General features: G+C 42.0%; 2 protein-coding genes across 3 annotated transcripts in view; both read left to right on the forward strand.

Moving 5' to 3' along the window:
• The first annotated feature begins 3,281 nt into the window (after positions 1-3,281).
• Positions 3,282-8,041, forward strand: htatip2 (HIV-1 Tat interactive protein 2). The gene is made up of 7 exons (XM_026320034.1): positions 3,282-3,623; positions 3,768-3,957; positions 4,031-4,138; positions 6,176-6,313; positions 6,447-6,508; positions 6,630-6,860; positions 7,504-8,041. Exons 1-6 carry the CDS (start codon positions 3,499-3,501, stop codon positions 6,835-6,837), a joined length of 831 nt encoding a protein of 276 aa, XP_026175819.1. The 5' UTR covers positions 3,282-3,498; the 3' UTR covers positions 6,838-6,860; positions 7,504-8,041.
• A 1,491-nt stretch (positions 8,042-9,532) lies between these two features.
• The window catches only part of prmt3 (protein arginine methyltransferase 3), a 49,517-nt gene continuing 37,970 nt past the window's right edge, over positions 9,533-21,079 (forward strand). Inside the window, exons 1-10 of one of the 2 annotated variants that reach the window (XM_026320295.2) lie at positions 9,533-9,579; positions 9,764-9,893; positions 10,546-10,628; positions 10,712-10,761; positions 10,959-11,064; positions 11,780-11,945; positions 12,434-12,575; positions 14,179-14,244; positions 15,546-15,667; positions 19,704-19,803. In XM_026320295.2, the coding sequence (XP_026176080.1) occupies positions 9,537-9,579; positions 9,764-9,893; positions 10,546-10,628; positions 10,712-10,761; positions 10,959-11,064; positions 11,780-11,945; positions 12,434-12,575; positions 14,179-14,244; positions 15,546-15,667; positions 19,704-19,803 (1,008 nt within the window). In that variant the 5' untranslated portion in view covers positions 9,533-9,536. The remainder of the gene's footprint in view (positions 9,580-9,763; positions 9,894-10,545; positions 10,629-10,711; positions 10,762-10,958; positions 11,065-11,779; positions 11,946-12,433; positions 12,576-14,178; positions 14,245-15,545; positions 15,668-19,703; positions 19,804-21,079) is intronic. The other variant, XM_026320296.2, reaches the window with a different exon arrangement.

Consider the following 21,079-nt stretch of genomic DNA (forward strand, 5'->3'; position numbering starts at 1 on the left):
CACCAGGACAGGTTTTTGTTGTACAACAAAAATACATATAAATCTACTTAAAACATAAAAGCAAAATGATGCAACAACAGGATCACTCTTATTTGGAGAATAGAAACCTCCTAAACAGTGAACGAGGACAAAGACAAGAGCTTATGGATTTGACACACCAATGAAAATTAGCTTGAACTGATCTGCTACTTTAAAGAAAATGTTCATTTTTCAGTGAGACTCTAAAAATAAAAACCATTGGCCTTAATGCATATGTAACCTATCTTGTTCTGAAGTTAAATTAAGCTTAAACACCAACTGTCATACAAAGCCTATAAATTGTGAATATTTCTTTAACATGCTCAAAATTCAAAACTTGAAATTGAATTTATCTAGAAACAAATTTCAAATTACAGCTGGGTTCATCCACACTGAGATATTCATGGTTCTTTTATCATTTGGACAATAAAATGCATTGGTGATTAGTTACTATTGAAACCTACGACAATAAATTAATATCAGAGCAGAAGGTCACAGAAAAGCTAAAGGCATCATCCTGGCTATTGTTCACACCAGCTGCATCAGTAGACAGAGCAACAAATAATGGCAACAGTCGGCTGAGAACAGTCGGAGGCTTCTCACACACACACACTAAAGGTAGCATCAAACTCCGCATCTTGGTCAGACTGTGCTTCTCTAATTGAGCTAATCCCCACTTCAGGATCAGTGCTGTCCCCTGAGGTCGGACCCTCCACTCTGCCTGTCTCCTGCTCTCAGCTTAAAGCTCCCGTCCCCTCTGTGACTCATGTGGGCTGTAAAGCTGTTTATTGGGAGACAATGGGCAGCAGATTGTGCTGTCAGGCTTCATTAATTACCATCATTAGCATCACACTCCAGAGTCTGTGGAACTGGGGTCCTAAGCCTCATTTTGTGCTTATATAATGTGTGTGTGTGTGTGTGTGTGTGTGTGTGTGTGCACATGTGTCTGTGTATGCATTGGTGGTGACGTGTATATGTAGGCATGGGCCTAATTCAGGACTATTTATCTTTCAGAAGTATCTTCTTCCATGTGACGTGTGTGACGTGGTGACGACCAAAAAGCTACAAACTGTCAATTTATACGTTAAAAGCATTAGTCAGTACTTTACTGCCAGTCTTTGGAAAATACTGAATTTTAATATTTACTATAAAAGAAATCGCTTCAGTACATCACCAGCATGAGCAATTATTTCCCATACACTGTTCTGAAAGCGGGTGGCACAGTGCAGAAGTGGTTAGCGCTGTTGCCTCACAGCAAGAAGGTTCCTGGTCTGAAGCCCATCAGGGGCCTTTCTGTGTGGAGTCTGCATGTTCTCCCTGTGCTTGTGTGGGTTTTCTCCAGGTACTCTGGTTTCCTCCCACAGTCCAAAAACATGTATGTCAGGTTGATTGGTGACTCTAAATTGCCCATAGGAGTGAGTGTGAGTGTGTGAGGTTGTTGGTCTCTATGTGGCCCTGTGATGGACTGGGGACCTGTCCAGGGTGGACCCCTGCCTTTCACCCAAAGAGAGCTGGGATAGGCTCCAGCAGGTCCCTGGGACCCTGGTTAGGACTAAGGGGGTACAGATGATGGATGGATGGATGGATGATCTGAAAGCTAATCTTGTCTAAATAGGATTTCATGGCAGACATATCACACATATGCAATGTTGAGGAAAAGCAGGAGGGACAGTGACTGAAGCATAAAGTATGTGAACAAGCCAATAAAAACTAACTCTTTATGATCCATATGTCCTTTAGTGCAGGCTAATCAATGTTCAAATGCAATTGACCACTGACCACCATTGGTATTTCAGTCTCCAGCAGTGGAGCACTAAAAGGAAATTGAACCACGTTTCTGCCACGCACCCAGTGAGGCATAAGCCTTCTTACTCCAACTTCCTGTCTGATCAATGTGAGAGACAATGACTCAACAGGTGCGACAGACAGGAGCCCAGCGGCAGCTTTCCTCCCCGCCGCTAGGCCCAATTAGCACCCGCAGCTAAGGAACAAAGAGGCGACATTTCATTTCAGCAGAGTGCCAGTTTAAGGCCTCTTCTCTCAGCCTCAGCCTCTTTTCTTTCTGTCTCTTACTGCTGACATCTTTAAAGGATCATCCCTGGCTCCATCATATTCTATTAGATTGGGTCGATGCCTTGTGTTCGAAGTGGCGGGGGTGTTAAAAACATGAGGCGTTGATGAATTCATTGCATGTGACTGCACTTGCTTTCTTTGTGTGGCGGTTTTGGCTAATGAAACCCCCTGCAGCTTTTTCAAAAGGCAAAAACATTATTCAGGGTTTGGCTCCAGGGTTTGAGTCCAGGCCCGATTTTCTTGATCAAATCAAACATTAGTGCTGCCATCCCAGACAACTTGCTGCAACTTCTCTGGAACATTTAAGTACATTTAAACGCCCTTCACTTTATTTTTTACACAGCGTCTGATGGGTTAACAGCTTCCATCACTCTTTTTCCTGTTGCCTGTGCCAAAACTAGAAAAGCTAAGGCCTCTGGAGTGGTTAACCAAAGATCCAGAACCAGCCACTGCAAAAGAACCTCAATCATCAAGACACAGCTGCCAGAATCCTAGATGACCCCTGAAAGTTGCTGTTTGAATCTGATTGTTTATGTCTATTTCCATGGGCAGCACCTTAAACAAAATGCTTTTAAATGGTGCAATAAGGCAGTAAAAGGGTATATATAAGGTTATAGAATATTTTAGTTATATATAATCATCTTATTGAACTTGTGTAAAGTGATCTACCATTAATACAGAATTAGGTTCTGCCCTGCTCTATACAAACATGAATGAAAACATGGTTTTATTCCATTATTCTGAATCCATACTAGTAGGACTCTTATTGAACCTGACTTTAAATATTGATCCACAACATAAACGAGACTCCAGTTAACTTTATTGTTTTCTGATAAGGCACATCTGTAAGGGCTGATACAGATGTGGACAAAATCACTAATGGTTAATAAAACATAGGATTAATACGGTTTGTCTTATCTTACGTTATTTTATCTTGTCTTATTTCATAATGTTTTACGTATCAGACAACTTGGGGTTGCCAGATTAGTGGGTATAAATCCGTACGTACAGCTGGTGCCTAATCAGAAAGTGGTGCCAGGTTCACTGTGTCAAAACAAGAAAGCGACTGAGCACCACAGATGGACACTGTTTGTGTGGTAATGGGCTTAATCACCAGGCTGGATAAAACAAATCATCATGTGGGACATCACGATATTTCATAGGGCGTTACCTCAAGTGCGCATGCGCTGTCCAAACGCGTTGCATGTTGTTATAGAGAGCAGTAAATGTTGATCTGCCTTTTCTTAGAGGTTATTACTTCATTGCACCTCAAATAAATAAAATGCACAGTCGCATTCTCAGCTTGTTCAGCGAGTCATAATGACGGTGACAATATTTCCGTCCAGATTATTTGGATCGAGGTTAAAGTGACTCAACCAGGAAGCGCTGAGGTGTTTTCTCTCAGCAATGACAATTATCACACAGCTGATCGCTACTCTGGGGAAAACAGCCCTGTTCCTGGCCCTCCTAGTTCTGGTACTTGCAGCGGTTTTGAATTATTTTGACGACGCTGATCCGATTAAATACGCCAGGTAAGAAGAGTAATCGGGTTAATTCGGCTGCGTGTGATGATAATGATGCGGCGTTAATGGTTAATGGGAGCTTCAGTGGCCTGTAGAGTCACAGAGGAGCAAAAACACAAAATGTTTTCCTCTTTCGTTTGTTTTGGTGCACAGCATGAACCAGGACACGGCAGCTCTGGAGGAGACATTCAGGCAGCAGAATAAAAGCTGTTTTATCCTCGGTGCTTCTGGGGAAACGGGTAAGGTGCTGCTTCAAGAGCTGCTGCAGCGCGGCTTCTTCTCCAGGATTACTCTCATTGGACGGAGACCACTCACCTTGGAGGGCAAAGCCTATGAAAACCTGGTCAGTAGACTGAGCCCACATGCAACGAGACGTATGAGCGTCACAGTTTGCTTGACGGTGTGTTTGGTTCCAGGTGCAGGAGGTGGTGGACTTCGAGAAGCTCGAGGACTATGCCGCTGCCTTCCAGGGCCATGATGTCGGCTACTGCTGCCTGGGAACAACCAGAGCAAAAGCAGGAGCTGTGAGTTAAACTCCATAACTGTCATGAAGTAGCAGGAACAGAGACGTTTATTTTCAGGGCAGTACTGGTTGGGGATTAATTTCCAGCTTGGACGACCCACTTTGCATCATGCACACCTGGTTTCTAAAAAATAAGCTGTGTCATCATGAAGGAGCAGTTAATACTCTCTAATCTTAAATCATGAAATCAGCAGTGTGACGTGTTTACAGTACTGCAGTACATTCACAAATGGAACCAGTTCCAAAAATGTTAATGCGTTCAGAGTGAAGAGTTTGACTTCTGTCTGATTAGACAATATGATCATTTTGTTCTGTCCAAAGATGATGACATACTGTTCATAAACACTTACAACAGGGAACACGTCGATCACACATCTGATCTTGACAAACAGGATAAGTTGAACATCTGTACTAATGCACGTTGTGTAATTTGTCCAGAACAAAATGACTTAATAACAGTCAATGGAAACCAAAATTCAAAATCAAAAGGAAAATGTGAAATCACAGGCTCATCCAATCTGGTCGGCTTCATCACAGCAACTCATAATGTGACTGAGATCTACCTGAGCGTGCTCCTGATGGGTTCTGGTTGGTGTCCTGGGGGAATCTCCTCCTAGACCTGGATCGGGGCATCAGTGAGCTTGTGGAAAGTCTGTGGTGGTACTTGGTGCCCTCAGATGCACTGAGATATAATGTCCTGTAGATGTTTAATGGATTTATAGCACTATGCAGAAGTTTTAGGCACTTTCTTATCACACAACATCTGACTGATCCCAGATTCATTGTTCAGGACAACAGGCTCATAAAGAACCCACTAAAGTTATTGAAGAACTATCTTTAGAGACCAGAAGAACCAGGAGTCCTGCAGCAGATGGTCTGACCCCCACAGAGTCCTGATCTGGGCAGAAACACTGGGACAGCCTGAACCTACAGAAGAAGCTTCTCCAAAGTACCAGGAGAAACTGTGAGCAGGTCCAACCATAGAGAACTGCTGCTGGTTTAAAAGGGGAGAGCTGCACATACTGATTAGATTTAGTATTGGTTCCCTTTACTGCACTTTGGATGAAGTTCACTGACACATGAAAACACTATTGATGTCATTTTTCTTAAAAGCACCCACTTGTGTATTTTTAGTGTCTAAAACCTTTGCACGGTGCTGTAGGTCAGTGGAACGTGAGGGCCAGTAAATGGCATCAATGCCATAGTCCTCCAGGAACCGCCTACACACTCTGGCCACATGAGGCCGGGCATTGTCCTGCACCAGGACCACCCAGGGTCCACTGCACCAGCATAAGCTCTGACAGTCACTCTGAGGATTTCTTCCTAGGACCTTTACAGCGCTCAGGGTACTGTGTGGCCCTCCAACAATGTGCCTCCTCAGACCTTTACTGAGCCACCACCAAACCAGTCAAGCTCAATGGTTTTGAAGATGGTGAATCTGTCAGTTCTGGTGGACTGGGCTAAGAGCAAAGGTCATACAAGAGGACATCAGGACATCAGGCCCTCATACAGACTGTTTCTGACAGTTTGATCCAAAACATGCACACCAGTAGCCTGTGAGGGTTCTCACAGTGCTCCCCTATTCCATCCATCTGTCCATCCATCATCTAGACCCCCTTAGTCCTAACCAGGGTCCCAGGGATCTGCTGGAGCCTAACCCAGCTCTCTCTGGGTGAAAGGCAGGGGTCCACCCTGGACAGGTCCCCAGTCCATCACAGGGCCACATAGAGACAAACAACCTCACACACTCACACTCACTCCTATGGGCAATTTAGAGTCACCAATCAACCTGACATACATGTTTTTGGACTGTGGAAGGAAACCAGAGGACCTGGAGAAAACCCACGCAAGATAAATAGTCCTGAATTAGACCCATGCCTACATACACGTCACCCTGGTCAAGGAATAAGCGGGTATAGATAATAGATGGATAATTTTGCTGATTCTAATTAGCTTGTGAATGAAAATGCAAATGTTTATATTTTTTCGATCTACAGGTAAGTGTGCCAAACATGACAATGTTTTTATTTTATTTCAGGAAGGATTCATCCGTGTTGATCATGACTATGTTCTAAAATCTGCCGAGCTCGCCAAGGCAGGAGGCTGCACACAGTTCCACCTAGAGTCGTCCAGAGGAGCCGATAAAACCAGCAACTTCTTATACCTCAAAGTCAAGGTATTTTATTTACTTTCTTTACTGTATCCCACGTACGGAAATCTACTATTACCTCATCTAAAGCTTCTCTGCAGGATCAAATAGTGACAAGAAACCCTCGGTGAAAGATTAACGTGAGTGGATTTTCTTCCAGGGACAAGTGGAAGCAGATGTAGAGGCACTGGGTTTTGACAGATATGCTATTTACAGACCCGGGTGAGTAGACTCATTTACTTTAATCTCAAACATGGTGGATGAAGTGGTTCTTTACTATTTAATGACTCGGTTCAGACCAATGCGATCTGTGAATCAGCAGCTTTGTGTTTTCCTCCAATAGCGTTTTGCTGGTAGACAGGCAGGAGAGTCGACCCGGCGAGTGGCTGGCCCGCAAATTCTTTGGTGCCTTTTCCTCGTCTATGTCCGTCCCGATCCAAATGGTGGCAAAGGCGATGGTGTCAAACACTCTGCTTCAGCCTGAGCAGAAGACAGAGATCCTGGAGAACAAAGACATTGTCAGTCTGGGAAAAAGTGCAGCAGAGAAATAAGAAAGAGCAGGAAATACACTACGGTGAGAAAACAATTACACGTTTACACAGATACTCAAGTAAACTTTCTTTGTTAAACTTTGTGTTTGTTTTGTTTTCCATAATCTCATGTCGACACTAAAAAACAGCCGTGAATTTTGCAATATATGTGAAGCCAGAGCCGCATTTAGCTTATTTGTCTGTGCTGTCAACCTCCATTGGTGTCTGAAAAAGAAATACATGATTTTTAATGGAATATTATTATAATATATTTGTAATATAATAATAATCCAGTATCGTATGATTCAAACTAATGAGTGGAGACGGGGCAGAGGTCACACAGATGAACACAGTTGACTGTTTCTGCTTGGAAAATAATGGCATGTTTTAGCACTTTTATGTTTTAGCTTGTTTTTAAATAAGATGTCTCACGTCTGTGCTGCAGTGAAACTCCGTGGTGAGTTGTTAATAGTTGTGGAGGCACAGACAAATAAGATAGACCAGGTACTAGATTCACAGACGTTACAGTGAGTACACAAAGGTCATTGTTGGTTTTAGTCTCTGTATAGAATTTGTGTAGAAACAGCCAAAACACAGAAAATAACCATGGATATCCTTAATCAATGTGAAGGTTCAGATTAAAATACTTTTAAAGTCCTAATCATTTTTCTTTTTTTCTCTTTTCAGATAATTTGGAAGATATACTGTACAAAGCTGACTGCATAGTGCAAATACTCATATCATCAGGATATTCCACATTACTTGAATGTTAACATGCATTTATCAAAGAACTTTTTTAAGAAAACCAAAATCTGTTTTTGTGAAAGTCCCGGTCTCCCAGATTGTGTACGGAGAAAACAACGTGTGAAGCCACGAAGCTGTTTCATCTTAATCTTTAGTGTCTTGAATGATGCAGTTTTGTTTCCGTCAGGGGCCTGTTTCTGGGCTTTTTGATCTACTGAAGGTCGTTTTTCTATCAACAAGTAAAACAGAATTTGTTTCTGAAGCTAAATGGTGGCTCTGAAATTTAATGTGTGTGTAGAATTTAGTGAAGGTGGAAACACCAGAACATTATTACCAAACAATGTGATATAACCAGCTTGAGTTCCTGTTAACATCTGAATATTGAACAGCTTAAAGTTTCTGCTTTTATTTTAGTTTTGAGCTGTTTCAAACTGCCTTTGGTTTTCTCAGATGATATTCAAATAAACTTGCTTCAACCTGACAGCGCCCTCTTGTGACTCAATGTGGTTACTCTGTGCTTTCTAGTGTTTGTCTCCTGCACAGAAAACTGATCGGGAATCAATAAGGGGATTAATAATGAATTGGACTGATAAGCAGAATCTATGATATTTAAGTATTTGTTTTTTGGTTTTGGGGGAATAGCTCAGAGTAAATAATACATGTGTAGAAATGAACCACTAGTAGCAAGAGGAGCAAGTCTACTAATAAATAATAAATACTGTACTAATACTGTAATAAGTACTAATAAATACTGTAAATCTCTGGCTACAACACTGCTCTGTTAGTTCAGTTCCTCCTATCAGTTTACCAAAGGTGTAGCTAGTACCTTAAAGTTCAGCTTAGTTAATGTTGTCCACATAATTACTTTAATCTTTAATTTAATTTTGTTTCATTTACATTAATTACTTTATTTACTATGAATTAATATAATTTAAATAATATTAAATTTAATAACCTTAAATTAGAATAACTACTGTAACAACTGAATTTCCCCTTGGGGATTAATAAAGTACTTCTTCTTCTTCTTCTTCTTCTTCTTCTTCTTCTTCTTCTTCTTCTTAATGACATTGATGCATTTAACCCACTGAGCTTCCTGTGGCCTCGTCAAAACAAAACAAAACCACGAAGCTGTTAAAAGTTGTCATAGTTTCATGCTGAGGCCAGTATTTGGTACAGCTTAGTTATATTGTGAAATACATATATAGATTTAAATCAGTAGAGTGTAGCAGTGTGTACTACACCAAAAGAAGTGCAGACTGTACCTAAAATAAAAGTGATGTGAGTAGCAAACTAACAGTATACATCAAAGTTTATTAGCAGTATACTTTCATAAACTACAATATTCGTGAGAAGTATTTAACTAGTACTATTGGTCTATTTAACTAGTACTGAAGAAACGTCTCGGATTAGAGGTGAAACACTTTGGCTTAACTACAAAAAGTCTGGTTGCCCTGATTCACCTTCTAAATAACTTCACCTGGACTTATAGTACCTGTACGTTCAGTACACAGTAGAGCTGCAGTACATGATTAAACCTAGATATGAACTATTTGTGTACTCTTACACCTAAAGTACTTAAATAAAGTACTTTAGGTGTAAGAGTATTCAAGCAAGTACTTAAAGTACTTTCATAAACTAAAAATGAAGATATGTTAGAAGTACATTGATATTAGTGTACTTTTAGTGACTTTAAGCATTCATTGGAAATATACTTGAACTGTACTTAATAAAATCAACTTTAAATAATGAAGTTTTGTGCTTGTGGAGTAAAAAGTGAATGTGTGTTAAAAACAGTTTAGAGGCTTTTTTCTGTTTTATTTGTTTTTCTGTCTTTTATTTAAAAGCTGAAATTGTACGATCATTACATGTGTCATAATTGTACTTTGGCGACACCTTGTGGCGTCTCCCTGCAGGTGCGTCTCATGACTGCGTAAAGAGGCGCCCCCTTCCACGTCACCGACGTCACCAGGAAGTCCATGAGACACCGAGGCGACAACATGGCGGAGTCCACAGACCCACGTGAGTGTTTGAAAGCGTAACTGTAACACCTGGACTGTAGCTGTTCAGAAATGCTAACGCTTGTTGTCGCTGGTGAAAATGTGTAACGCGATGAAGTTTGTGTTTAGTGACGGTTATTAATGCTGATCAATAAGTTAATGGATCCTGCTCGTACATGCAGCTGTAACGAGGTTTTCTTTGACAGGGGGGGAAGCAGCTGCTGAGGAGATGCCCGAGCTCTCTGACGGTGATGATGATGATGACATTGATGAGGAAGAGCAGTGGCAGTGGATGGAGGAGGACTGTCAGCCGGTTACCTGTCTCTTCTGTGATAGGTCAGTTAAAACCAGGTGTTCCAGGTGCTCACTGGGCCAGAGTTCAGAGTTCAAGCTGAATATTCACCTCATATATGATCCTGAATACTGAATCCTTGCATCACACAAGGTGAATGAGTGTCAGATGTTTTTCTTCACTTGATGTTTTAAAGGTTTCTGCCATAAACAAATGATTTGTGATGTGTCCTGACAATGTGGGACCTGCTCACTGTATTTCCTATACTCATGAAAACATAAACAAATAAAGGACAGTGTCAGGACTAGTCATCCAGTAGTCAGATGGTTCTGATGATCCTTTCTGGCCTTTTTGAAAGTTTCTAAAACGATGACATGTTTTAGTGTGTTCAAACATCCCAACCTTGAGCTAATAATTTAATTTATTGGACAGGAAATCCCAACTGTATGTCTCCAATTTGACAAGCGGTTTCTCGTAAGTTTATTGTGGTTTTGTGTCTAAAGTTCAAACCATGTCAGACCTCACTTCCTGTTTATTCCCTGTTTCAAAACCAGGGTAATGTGGCATAAGTGTTATAATAATAATCCCAAATTGTTTAATAGTGACGTAGTTGTTAGGCTTAATTCTGTGTGTCACAGTGTTGTCCATGATCCAGGATGAATAATGTTTTAGACTGTGTCTTACCTTTGCTCTTAGGTTGCTGAGCTCTGTACCTGCCACCCTGCAGCACTGCACAGCTGAGCACCAGGTCAATCTTGTAGACCTGATCAGAAAACACAGTAAGCGGTCGCTCTGTGCCTCACCCAGGAATCGGACGATCATTTGGTATTGTCGTAATGACTCACTCTTCTTTTTGCATCAGATTTAGACGACTACAGTTACATAAAGATGATCAACTTCATACGGTCAACAGTGAGTACAGTCATCTTTATGTCAAGAAGTGGTTGCTTTCAGATATGATTTACTTCAGGTGCTGGATTTGCACGAGGAGACAGGACACACACTACTCACATTGAAGTCTGAGGTTTTCAGAAACCCGATTTGACTAAATAACTGCATTGCAGCTGAAAATAAACATCCACTTTTCCTAAACAAATGTGTGTTTACAGAAATGTGATGCATCGTCTCTGACGGGGCTGCCAGATGCTCCGTTACCCTGGGACAGTGAAAGCTTCCTGCGGCCGGTCCTACAGGATGACCCCCTGCTGCAGTCAGGTACCGTAACTCCAATAATTCCCATCAATGGATTTTTCTTTTTCATCTTTTACTAAATCACTGCTGTGTGAGTAAGAACGTCAAACAGATGTGTCCTTCTTAGTTGAAACTATGTGGAAGAAGATATTCAAAGAACCTCATGAAATCTCCTCACATATTCACACACTCACTCATACCAGGCTGGGACTTGATGGTTCTTGTTGTTGGTTCTTGTTCTTGTTTATGATTATGTCTCAGATCTGATCAAGATGGAAAGTTTGTAAAGGTTTCAGTGCACTTCAGTCAAACCAGTCTGTGCAAAGTGTCATCAAACACATCTGGAAGCAAATTATATTTGTTCCGAATGGCCACACTCAAAAAGGTGTGGAGAAAAGTCTCTGTAGAGAGAGGGGTGGGACACATGTTTTCAGTCTCCAGTGGAAGTTGCTGTGTGAAGAAAGAAAGGTTTAAGATATGTTTTGTGGGCTTTGTATTTAATTCAGGTAGTTGATGAGAGGCAGTTGATGGTTCTACTTGAAGCCCAGATGCTGCACAATCACTGCGTTCAGATATGTGGTTCACCACCGTAACACCCACAAGGTTTCAGAGGCTGCTGAAATATCCACGTGTTTTTTGCAAAAGTTTATTTTTGATCTGTGAGGTTTGTGTGTGTGTGTGAGTGTGTGTTCAGCCTCAATTTTACGTCTGTCTGTCTCCTCCTTTGTGTTTCTGGCAGACCCTGAGGAGCTCTGTGGCAGCGGGGGGTCAAGAGTGTCGGCGTGCCAGTTGTCTGGGGCTGAATCTCACGATACACTCCTGCGGAGAGCACAGGGCGCTGAGGACAGAGCGCGGCGCTCTGAGGAGGCGCTAGCCAGAGCCATGGATGACCTGCACAAACTAAAGTCAGTTACAGTGTCTGCATTTTCACATTTTTTAAAACCAGTAGGTACGATAACATCAGCTTATGACTTGTCAGTTCTCTATAAAGTTTTTTTTCTTAGTATCTTGTGTGGAGTGTGTTGCTTTACTTCTGCAGTACCCTCCTGAGACCAGCAGGGGGACACAGTGAACACAGTATTACAGACGTATTCTAGAGTATCTTGTGGAAGAAGTTTGGAGTAAGGGAAAACATAAAAAGGGAAGGGAAAATTCCACTGCAGCATGGAGGGTAAAGTGAGTAGGGGAGGTAGGAAGGGGGGCAATAAGGGAAAATTACAGAAAGAGTGGGGTTGGGAGGGGTAGAGAGAGAGGAAGATGAACGTCTCCCATATCCTACATTTACTGCTATCTCCTCCATGAAGGTTGTTTGTGCTTGCTGTTTTGTGATTGCTCCTACTGTCCCATGTCCTAATATAAAAAGTTAATGCAGATATGTCCGGGCTTCTTTCAGATTGCTGGCTCAGGGTTTGGTGCTGAACGCAGAAACCAGTAGGTCTGGTAACCTGGGCACCGTGGCTGAGCTCCGAGAAGACGAAGATGAGGCCTACTTCAGTTCCTACGGCCATTATGGCATACACGAGGAAATGCTGAAGGTCTGAATTGTACAAACACACACACACACACTGACCAGGCCTGCAGTTCTTGTCACAATATTGTGAGTCAGTTCCTCTCCAGGCGCAGCAGTCTCTGCAGAGTAAAAGTGGGTTCATCAGCATACGTCTTGGCTGAAGGATTTCCATAGAGCTTGTAAATGAAAATGATCTTCATGCACACACTGAAACTGAGGACAGGACATTTTCTCAGATGTGACAAATCAGCAATAAACGCCAACATTGCCACTGCATGTGGATACATGGAAATTAACTTTTACACTCCTTAAGTGCTGTGTGTGTGTGTGGTGGGGGGGGGGGGGGGGGGGGGGGGGGGGGTGAGGGAGTGTGAGTGTGAGGGGGCTGGGGGGGTGTTAGCGCAGCTCTGCCTCCTCCCTTCCTATTGTACTTACTGCAGTACTTACACTTATTGCTGTCGGCCGTCCTGATTGGTGCTAAGCACTGTTAAGTTGTGCGTCGTGTGTTTGCGTCAGGCTGTAAACTCCATCGGAGCCTTAGGAGGGGCTGAAAACACGTGGCGGGGGCTTTGCGGCACAATGTGGTCAACTCTTTAAAGTACATCACCTATGACGCACCCTGTGCGTCTGAGAGAGACGACCACATGGAAGAGGGTGTGTTTTCTTAATTAGATGTCTGTCTCTACCTCAACTTTTGTCATAGATAATATCGGCCTCATTAATAAAAAACTGTTGGATATGAAAAAAGTGCAAGTCTTCGTTTGCTTCATGCAACTTACTGGTAATTAATGACTTGAGAATTTTAGTGTCCGTTCATGAGCTGAATGAAGCCTAAAAACAATTAACCATTTTTATAGTGTGATTTGAAAGAGGGCAGTTTTAGATTTAATTTTCTAATCAACATTTTCTTAATAGACATGCTCAGATTTTTTTATGGCTGTGTGCAAATAATGAGGTGGGAGACAAAATTCAAAATACATTTATTTATTTTTTTGCTTTCAGGATTTAAGCTGAAACTAGTATCATGTCTTGTTATTGTTATTGTAGTGTTATTGTATGTAGATACATCAGAGAGTTATTGGTCGTATCCTTTGCCCAAGTTTGATGAATCCGTGTCACTTATTTGTAGAAATGAGCACTAAACGAGTCTTTGCTCGTCATGTGCACATTAATAATGTTTTTCTTATTGAAAACTCTATTTAAGAGCCTTCTTAAGGCTGTGGAAATCAAGTACTGAATGGTCTTTCATTAAGGCATATCACATTCATTACTGTCATTTCTCCAGTGGCGAGGAAGCTCCTGGATTTGTGGACGTTCTTCATTAGCTGTTAGATGAGAAGCGAGTCCTGACCTGACTTACACCAGGGAAAGGTTCTTGCAGTTGTATTTGTCTGACATGTTTGCTGCTAAAGGCCCCATAGATGCTATTACCTCAAACTGTTAGCAAGCAGGTGAAGTCCAGTGTTGATTCAGCTTTATATCACATCATTAGCATGCTAATACAGAGAGTCATACAACTTGGAAAAACACAAATGAGGAAATATTTCATTTTCATTATACACTTCCCTTTACTCAGTACCAGCTGCTCTGGTGTGTTTGGTTCTTATTTTGTGGTATTCTCTCCACAGGATAAGGTCCGCACAGAGAGTTACCGTGACTTCATGTACCACAACCCAGATTTGTTCAAGAACAAGGTGAGCTGGCAGAACAAATGCAATTTTATGACAGTATGCTTTATGCATTAATGTGCGTGTGTGCGTGTGTGCGTGTGTGCGTGTGTGCGTGTGTGCGTGTGTGTGCGTGTGTGTGTGTGTGTGTGTGTGTGTGTCGTGCGTGCGTGCGTGCGTGCAAGTTAGCTGGTTGAATGTACAGTGAAGCCTGTTCACTGTACAGTAGGTTTGTGCGTTTTGCAGGAGTGACATTAATACAGTAATGTTAGTGATTTAAAACACTGTATGACTTTATTAGCACCCTCACATCTCGACTGCAGGGTGCTGATAACAGACACTGGCAATCCACCCCTCCCCCTCCCAAAACTCCTCCAGCTCACCCCCATTCCTCTTGTTTGTATTGCCTTTAGTTGCAGGAGGCAGCGGCCTGTATTGTGACCATCCATTATATGGTCGGCTGCCTGTTAGTGCTGGGTTTAAGGCTGTGGCAGAGGGAGGCAGGTTGTCTTGATGGGAATGTACATTATCCCTGTCAGAGTGAAGCAGTCATCAGAGAGGGAAGTGTCACCTTCCACAGGAAGAGGTAGCTAGACCAGAAAACAAGATAATCTTGTTTCAGACTGTTTCGATGGCGGAGGTGACATAAACGTGGACGGAAAGTGCAGGAAGATGGAGAAAGGAGCAAAGGAATTGGTTGTTGTTGTTTGCAACTCTCTGTGAACCCATAAAGCCAGTGGGATGTTTAGAGGGAGTTTAAAGTTGCCTTAAATAGAGACACAGATAAACGCGGGGTTACATATAGATGGGTGTATCGTCACTGCAGCTGTGTCGCAGCCATTTAACACCAGTAGGGGGCGAAGATGAACAAATTAACTGTAACCTATGGGAACCTGAAATAGAGGTCATTAAAAACCCACTGAACAGCAGCAGTGTCTAGAGTGAAAAGTTACTTGGTGAAGCAGTTTGATCAGCACGTCTGCGTGATCAGTGAAGGTGCCGAGGACAAACTACATGTGCCTGTAGTTTAGATCTGATTTGATCTGAACTCGATGCTCCGAGTCGTATTTAAAAAGGCGAAGGAAAAAACACAATTTATAAAAAGTACTTTCAATAAAAATAGATATGGTGCTTGACATTTCCACCTGCTTTGATTCCTCTGTTTGCTTTTCAGTCGTGAAGTGACTCAGCTTAATGGTGACAAACCTTTGAGAAGATGTGTGGGGGGGTTTAAACCCTGAAACTGCACAGGCTGAACTGTATTTATTTTTGGGCCCTCTGATAATGTATCATCTGTCCTTCCTGTGCATTCACCTCCCATCCTGCAGGTGGTGCTAGATGTGGGCTGTGGGACTGGTATACTGTCCATGTTCGCAGCAAGAGCCGGGGCCAAGAAGGTCATATCGGTCGACCAATCAGAAATCATCTATCAGGCTATGGACATAGTCAGGTGAGACACACACACACACACACACTACAGGCACTTTTTTTTTTTTCCTTTTAAACCTGGCTCTTAGGTGAGTCACGTGACCCTTGGCGTCAGAAAGTCTTCTTCCCTCTGTGTGCAGGAGAGGACTGTGGGAGTAGAGGTTCCTGTGACCTCCAGCCACGTTTTATTTGTTGCAGGTCGTTGACTTCAATAGAAATGCTGTCAGGTTCACGGCCATAATGCATTTAATTTACACCTATGGTCTAGCTCGTTCGTCTCTCGCCTCTTCTCCCCTGCAGAGAGACCTGCAGCCATACTCAAGCTCACAAACATGCAAACGATCCCCTGTTGGTATTTTTTAATATAGTCCAATTTAAGATACTGTTTGTTTCCAGTTTTCCAGCAGCTGGTTCTCCACAGTGGAGTCCATTTACCTCCACCAGAGCCTCTGCAGTCTCTGCCTCTACCTGCACTCACTGCCTTCATCATGCCCCTGCTTCTAAAATGCGTTTTTGAGTTAGGGGCCATTATGACTGCTATTATTACCATTATGTAAGAGAGTGCTGTATGAGCAAAACAACAGGGTTTGCTAAAGGAAAAGGACATTTTAATTTTACAGCCCACTGGCTCGCTGTAGGAGTTTGTGTTGTCATGCAGGCTGCATCGAATGTTTGCCAGCGGTGAAGATTCAGCTAAAGAAAGATGCTGTCACCCCTACCCCCTTCTTAAACACACATGTGCTTGGAGAAACACTGCCTTTTTAAATCTAGTGCTAGCTTAGGTCGGGATTTTAAAGTTTTCTTTTTTTGGGTCAGTTATTATATATGTGTAAGTGTACATGTCTTTATGACATTAAGTGGGCAAATTTTTTGTTCTAGTTTAAAATGAAAAGTTTAGGTTGGGGTCATTGAGTGTCCGTCAAGTGAGGCACGACTCTGTGTGTGTGTGTGTGTGTGTGTGTGTGTGTGTGTGTGTGTGTGTGTGTGTGTGTGTGTGTGTGTGTGTGTGCGTGCGCACGTGCATGCACTTGGGCTAGCCTGTGTGTGTGTGTGTGCGTCGATCACTTCCTCTTGATGTTAATATCAGGATTGTAATTAAAGTGGCTCCTGTTGGTTGAGCAGCAGCATCCATCTCCTGTCTCCACTCCGTCAACGAGTTCAAATGAAAAGCTGGATGTGACTTCCCTTCTTCACAGTCACTTCCTTAATGGATAATGTCTAAATACTTTTTTAAATTGATGGATTATCCAATAGAATGTTTTTCAAATGTGACATAAAACTGGGAACACTAGACAAGACTTTATGTAAATGAGTGACATTCAACTTTACTTTACAACTACTGGGACACAATATGAGGACATGAAATGTAGGATACTGAGGCAGATGTTTATTTTGAACGTGAGTTTATCATCATCAATAGTAGTATTATTATGTACCTCAGAAACATTAATAAGAGAAAACTTTAATTTGGTGTTAAATTTTATTTATGTTAAATTATGTAACAGTTTCTGTTTAGAAGTTGAAGTTAAAAACAGAAAAAATGATATGCAGCAATGTTAAACAGTGCAGTGACCTTTTCTCCCGGAGCCCAAAGGAAACCAGGCTTCCCCAGACTATAATGTAGTTGTCATTTTCATAAAAACACTCCATTTATCAGTTATCATAATTCTTCTGTGCTGTTGCTAGCTGTCATATATTTTCCAATGCTAAATGCTATGTGGTGAATATTCGGCACATGGAAAGATTAACCAGGCAGATGAGGCTGCCACTGCCAAACTGTAAGGAGTCAGGAGTATGACATGGGAAGCCAGTCGCCCTTTGGCAGAAGTCGCCTTTTGGCTCTTTGGCTCTTTGGCTCTTTGGCTCTTTGGCTCTTTGGCTCTTTGGCTCTTTGGTGTGTGCGTGCGTGCGTGCGTGCGTGCGTCCTGCATCTGTGTGATACAGTTTTATATGAAATGTTAGCAGGGCCCCTAATAGCTCATCTGGCTGTACAAGCAGCAACGTTCCCCCTCACACTTTCTCAGTGCGACACCACTGGTATTCGTACGTCTTCACTGATTACGCCCTATATGGTGCTGTGTGTTTAATTTAATGCTCATTTCTCTGAGGTGAGTCTAGACCTGGACAGAAGTTAACCCTTGCCAAATGAAATTAATGATACAGATAAAAAGGTGCACACACAGACAAAACAAAACAAAAAACAAGTCCATGAAACTATGTGTGGACCTCCACAATAAAACAGTAGTGAGGCTTAGATCAGGGAAATGGAATAAAACCATTTCTAAAGACTTGAGTGTTCCCACGAGCTCTGTGGCCTCAATAATTGTGAAATGGGCGAAGTTTAAAATTACCCAGACTCTTCCTGGAGTGTCCACTAGCAGAGCAGGACTAAGTTACCCTGCTGTGGTTAGGGACAGAGTTTCTGATGTACTCTGCAGACATGGAAGCACCATCCAGAAGGACAGCCATCTCAGTGGCTCTCCATCAATCAGTAGTTAGACAGAAGCCACTGCAGGAAGTATGTGGCTGCCTGCTTGGAGTTTGCTAAACAATATTTAAAAGACCGCAAGTAAAAGGAGACAGATTTTCTGGTTTGATGAGATGACACTGTGCTCTGGGTGTTCCTCAGCAGCAGGGGCAAGGTGACTGGTCAGAATTTAGGGAGTGATAAATGCAGCCTAATATAGTGAAACGCTGCAAGAGAACTTGCTCCAGAGGGCACATGACCTAAGACGGTTGACAGTTCACCTTTCAGCGTGAGAAGTTGATGATTGAGTGGTTTCAGGACAAATCTCTATGAGTGGCACAGTAAAACCCAAACATAAACCCATAGAAAAAAAGATTTATTCATTTATAATTAACAATACAAGATTGTGTGCAAAAAGCAACAGGCTGTGTACTTTCTGAAGCGTCTTGAGCTCTGCATTTATTGACAATCATACTGACGTTGGAACGTTTGTATGTTTATGTTTGGTAAGAATGCAAATATTCACTTTGAAGGTATAAAGATATATGACGAGGGCATAAATTTATCATCAGCACACAACAGTGTTTAGAAAAGTCTGATTTCCTATGAGAAAATGTCCAACCTCTCTCCTGTCTCTCTCACACACACACACACACACACACACACACACACACCTACAACGCTGCACAGATACTGACTCCGTCCCCAGAGTCCTGACATTGTCCTCTAAATTACCCCAATAATGAGATTACAGTGTTTCCCTTGTGTGAAAGGCGGAGGAGGTGGATGGGTTGTGGGTGAGGGGCGTGGGGTTGTATGATTCTGTGAGGAGGAGATAGCAGCGGTAGCAGTGCAGCTGAGAGGGGAGAGACAGTTCAAGATAAGGATCGCTGCTACAGAAATGCACTCTGGGCCCGCTGTGAGTAATTGTTCTGTCCTCACTCACATTACCTGTCATGATAATGGAATATTCACAGAGATTGATACCCAAACTGGCAAGTCTGAAAGGAAGGATCATTTAAACAGCCGCACTGCTCCTATGGTTCCTACCTGAGCCTCAAACCTCTGCAGGCGCACAGTCACAGTCTTCCCCCGGCTCAGAACAGACTGAAATATGGAGCAGACAGTATCTTGAGATCTCGACAACTCTGAGGTTTTGTTGCCCAAAAAACAGAGAGCTATTATTGATTGTTTGCTTTAAACTGTATGTAGATTTATTCTGTGTGTGTCTGTTTTATAAAGTTTATGGTTAATGACTTTGATGTTGGCTGAAAGTTTTATCTAACCCGCACCAAACAGCAAAGACACAAAGTGGAAGACCTGTAAACAACAGATCTTTGTGCAGCTTTATAATGTATGTATTTCCCACCTGGTTGGTGGAGACCAAACCAGAGCTAAAAGTGAATGAGGGGAACTGTTTGCTTTCAGCTTTACAAGATCAAAATACATCATTATTGTTTTACAGATTTCACTGCCACCTATTGGCCAGAAAATCAATTAATTCTAATTAATAGCCAACTTCATTATGAAGGATCCTAGGTGATGTAAAATAGCTGAGTCATGTTTCTGACTTTCTGGACGTTTCCTACAGGTCCAACCATCTGGAAGACAAGATCACTCTGATCAAGGGCCGCATAGAAGATGTCAGCCTTCCTGTGGAGAAGGTGGACATCATCATTTCAGAATGGATGGTAAGTACGTTTCTTACACACACATTACACACTTTAATATGGGAACACAGTAGTAACATTCAGGCATCAGCTCCTAAAGCGTCATAATATCAGTAAATGAAAAAAGGGATGTAAGTTCAGTTCCTGTATATGCATTTATTTCACTGAGGATCTTAAATACACGATAGCAAAATAAGAACTTTGCCACAGTAAAACCCTTTGAAACACACACGTGTGAACTCAAAACATAGATGCTCTTATTGATCTTTTACCAGCCAATGAGCACGCAGGATCCAATATGGTTTAAACGGGGTTAAACCCGATCAGGGGCTCCTCTGAATACCTAACCAAGAAGAGCAGTCTCGCTTTCCCTTGATGCACATTTATCAGGAAGATTCTCTTTGGTGATAGAGGCAGGACGGCCAAAGTTGAACGCACCGCTGAAGTCATCCTTAATTCATGAGCATCCCCTATCTGTCCCCCCTTTCAACTCCCCTATCCATCGTGAAACCCCAGGGTCACGAGCAGGGGTCGCCAGCCAGATCCTTCCCATCCTCTCGCCAGGGAAATTGAAATTCGTGGATGATGTGCCAGTGGAACAGTGAAGGATAGGGGGCGTAATCTCTGATGACACTGGCTCACAGGGCGCTAATAAATCTAAGAATCCCTCAGTCACTTCTCATCATGGCAGCGATGGGAGACATTTCTCAGAGTGGCCAGGGCTTAAAAAGCTGCCTTCCAATACGCCTGTTTAAAACGAAAAGGACAGTTGTCACAGGAGTAGAATTTCTTGTCATTATAAGTGACTTTAGACTTAACCAATGACCTTTTACTGTAGCATGGTAGTGTCTTAACACCTCAGCAAGATCTATCTAATATATATCTTTTTAATTTAATTTGATTTATTTTATTTAGCTTCAGGCACTGTTTTCAGAATATCACTTTCCAGAAAGTTTTTATCTAGAATGGTAATTTACTTATTATTACATTTTTATTAATTATTATTTACTTTTTTCATTTGCATTCCCATGTGAGGATCATTGATCCTTAATTAACAACTGATTCCAAAGCCTTTTATTAAGAAATGTACTTATTTCAAACATCATTTGCCATTATCGTGGGAGATGTTAAAGAGTGTAATTTAAAAGTCACTTTAATTATTCGTGTTTAATTCCTCTTTGCATTATGTCCAAATATCTGTGTCACTTTTAAATTATAGATTGGGGTTGTTGTTTTTTTTTTTTTTTTATACCTTGGCCTGACTTTAATGCATGATTTTAGTATCATTTCACCCTTC

Source organism: Mastacembelus armatus, chromosome 3 (assembly GCF_900324485.2).
Source record: "Mastacembelus armatus chromosome 3, fMasArm1.2, whole genome shotgun sequence".
Lineage (NCBI taxonomy): Eukaryota > Metazoa > Chordata > Actinopteri > Synbranchiformes > Mastacembelidae > Mastacembelus > Mastacembelus armatus.

Coding starts and splice junctions, on each gene's coding strand:
- htatip2 (XM_026320034.1), top strand. CDS start 3,499: ATGACAATTATCACACAGCTGATCGCTACTCTGGGGAAAACAGCCCTG. Junction 3,624..3,767: donor GATCCGATTAAATACGCCAG/GTAAGAAGAGTA, acceptor TTTGGTGCACAG/CATGAACCAGGACACGGCAG. Junction 6,509..6,629: donor TATGCTATTTACAGACCCGG/GTGAGTAGACTC, acceptor TTCCTCCAATAG/CGTTTTGCTGGTAGACAGGC.